The 1,592-nt window shown below is 31.0% G+C and overlaps 1 protein-coding gene across 1 annotated transcript; it reads left to right on the top strand.

Annotated features, from left to right (window-relative positions):
- The first annotated feature begins 1,066 nt into the window (after nt 1-1,066).
- LOC106311304 lies at nt 1,067-1,592 on the top strand. Its single transcript, XM_013748505.1, has one exon. The coding sequence runs from the start codon at nt 1,069-1,071 to the stop codon at nt 1,522-1,524; it is 456 nt and encodes a 151-aa protein (XP_013603959.1). The 5' UTR covers nt 1,067-1,068; the 3' UTR covers nt 1,525-1,592.

Here is a 1,592-nt window from a genome sequence, read left to right as displayed (position 1 = left end):
AGAGAGTATTAGAATATAGCAGGCTTCAGTTTCTTGCAAATGACAAAATGAGACGTAACCAGTTCACTGTAAATGACACAATGAATTTTTTTTTGTAACTATTGAGTTAAGCTTTCTTGATAGATTCAATCTGAAAAATTAGTTCCTTTCGACATTATAGGAGATTAACCACTACTAAATGGATCAAAAAATCTATTTTCTTTCAACAAATTATCATTTTGATATTTGTGAACATATATTTTTACTAAAACCAAAAATGAATAGTAAATTTATGTAAAAATAAAATATACGAACCCGGCGCTACCTCTAGTTCAACGATAAAGTGCACAAATCACTTAGGAGATCATTTTCAAAGAGGATAAAACTTTAGCAGTGTTTGGGTGCCTCTTTCCATGTCATATGGATCATCGTAGTGGTCATTTATAGACCATGCATATATACTTTAAAATACATTATTTTATAAATGGTTTCCTAATTTCCTTTAACAGTTGTATGGTATATGATCGGTTCACTTTCTTTGCGTGGATGCCTTTAAAGAAAAACAAGGTAGAGGGTGTTTCTTCTTTTACAAGTTTTATGAAGCTTTTTATCGTGTAAAGTTATTTCATCGTTACATTCTTTGATTCTCCTTCCCTTACAAGTACTGCAAAAACTCCTCCAATCATAATTAACGTTATTATTATGTTCTTCTGATCAGTGAGAAACATCGATCATGATTTCAAAATTTGCTTAAATTAACCATTTTAATTATTAAAAGGTATTTTTTGTTTTTGCTTAAAATTACAGAGAACAATGTAGAGAATTTCAAAGATCTAACCATTTTTAAAAATAATTAATTAAAGAACATTAAATCTAGCTTTCATTTCGTTTATTACTAGATTAACTAGTTACTAAAGAACATGTCTAGATTTTACACATTTATTGATTAAAAAAACGTACACAGTGACTTGTGATTACGTCGACATATAATCTACAGTTCTTTTACTAAAGCATGTTATTACATCAATAATTACTTTCGAAATAAATACGAATATGATCATTTCACAAACTATCTCTTTAATCCCATCAATGGCTTCATCTACAAATAACCAATTGATATTAGTGCTATTCTCATTCTTACTTATCCTCAAAACATCATCATCTTTCGGAAACCACTCGTCCACCGATGGGATTTTACCATTCGCACCTAAACATGTCGTAGTTGTTAACAAATTGACCTCACAAGCAAAGTTGATCGCGCATTGCACAAATAAAAAAAAAGATCTGGGGGTAAAAGAGCTATTACCTGGATCTAGCTTTGATTTTAGGTTTCGTGTCAATCTCCGTAAAACGACGAGATACATTTGCACTTTCGAGTGGCCCGGAAATAAGGTAACATTTGATATTTTCAGGGTAGATAGAGATGATACTCCAAAAAGTGAATTTGGAGTTTGTAGAGAATGTATTTGGTACATTTATGAACCAGCCCCTTGTCGTCTTGACCGCGATGCAGGCATTCCTTATTGCTTTGATTGGAATTCTTAGGCCATTCGTATTAAGGATTCTCAAGAAGAATCTTTTATTAGAAATAATAATATTTTAATAAAAAGGTT

Source organism: Brassica oleracea, chromosome C8 (assembly GCF_000695525.1).
Source record: "Brassica oleracea var. oleracea cultivar TO1000 chromosome C8, BOL, whole genome shotgun sequence".
Lineage (NCBI taxonomy): Eukaryota > Viridiplantae > Streptophyta > Magnoliopsida > Brassicales > Brassicaceae > Brassica > Brassica oleracea.
Note: the sequence above shows the minus strand (reverse complement) of the source record. Positions and strands in the feature narration are given on the sequence as shown.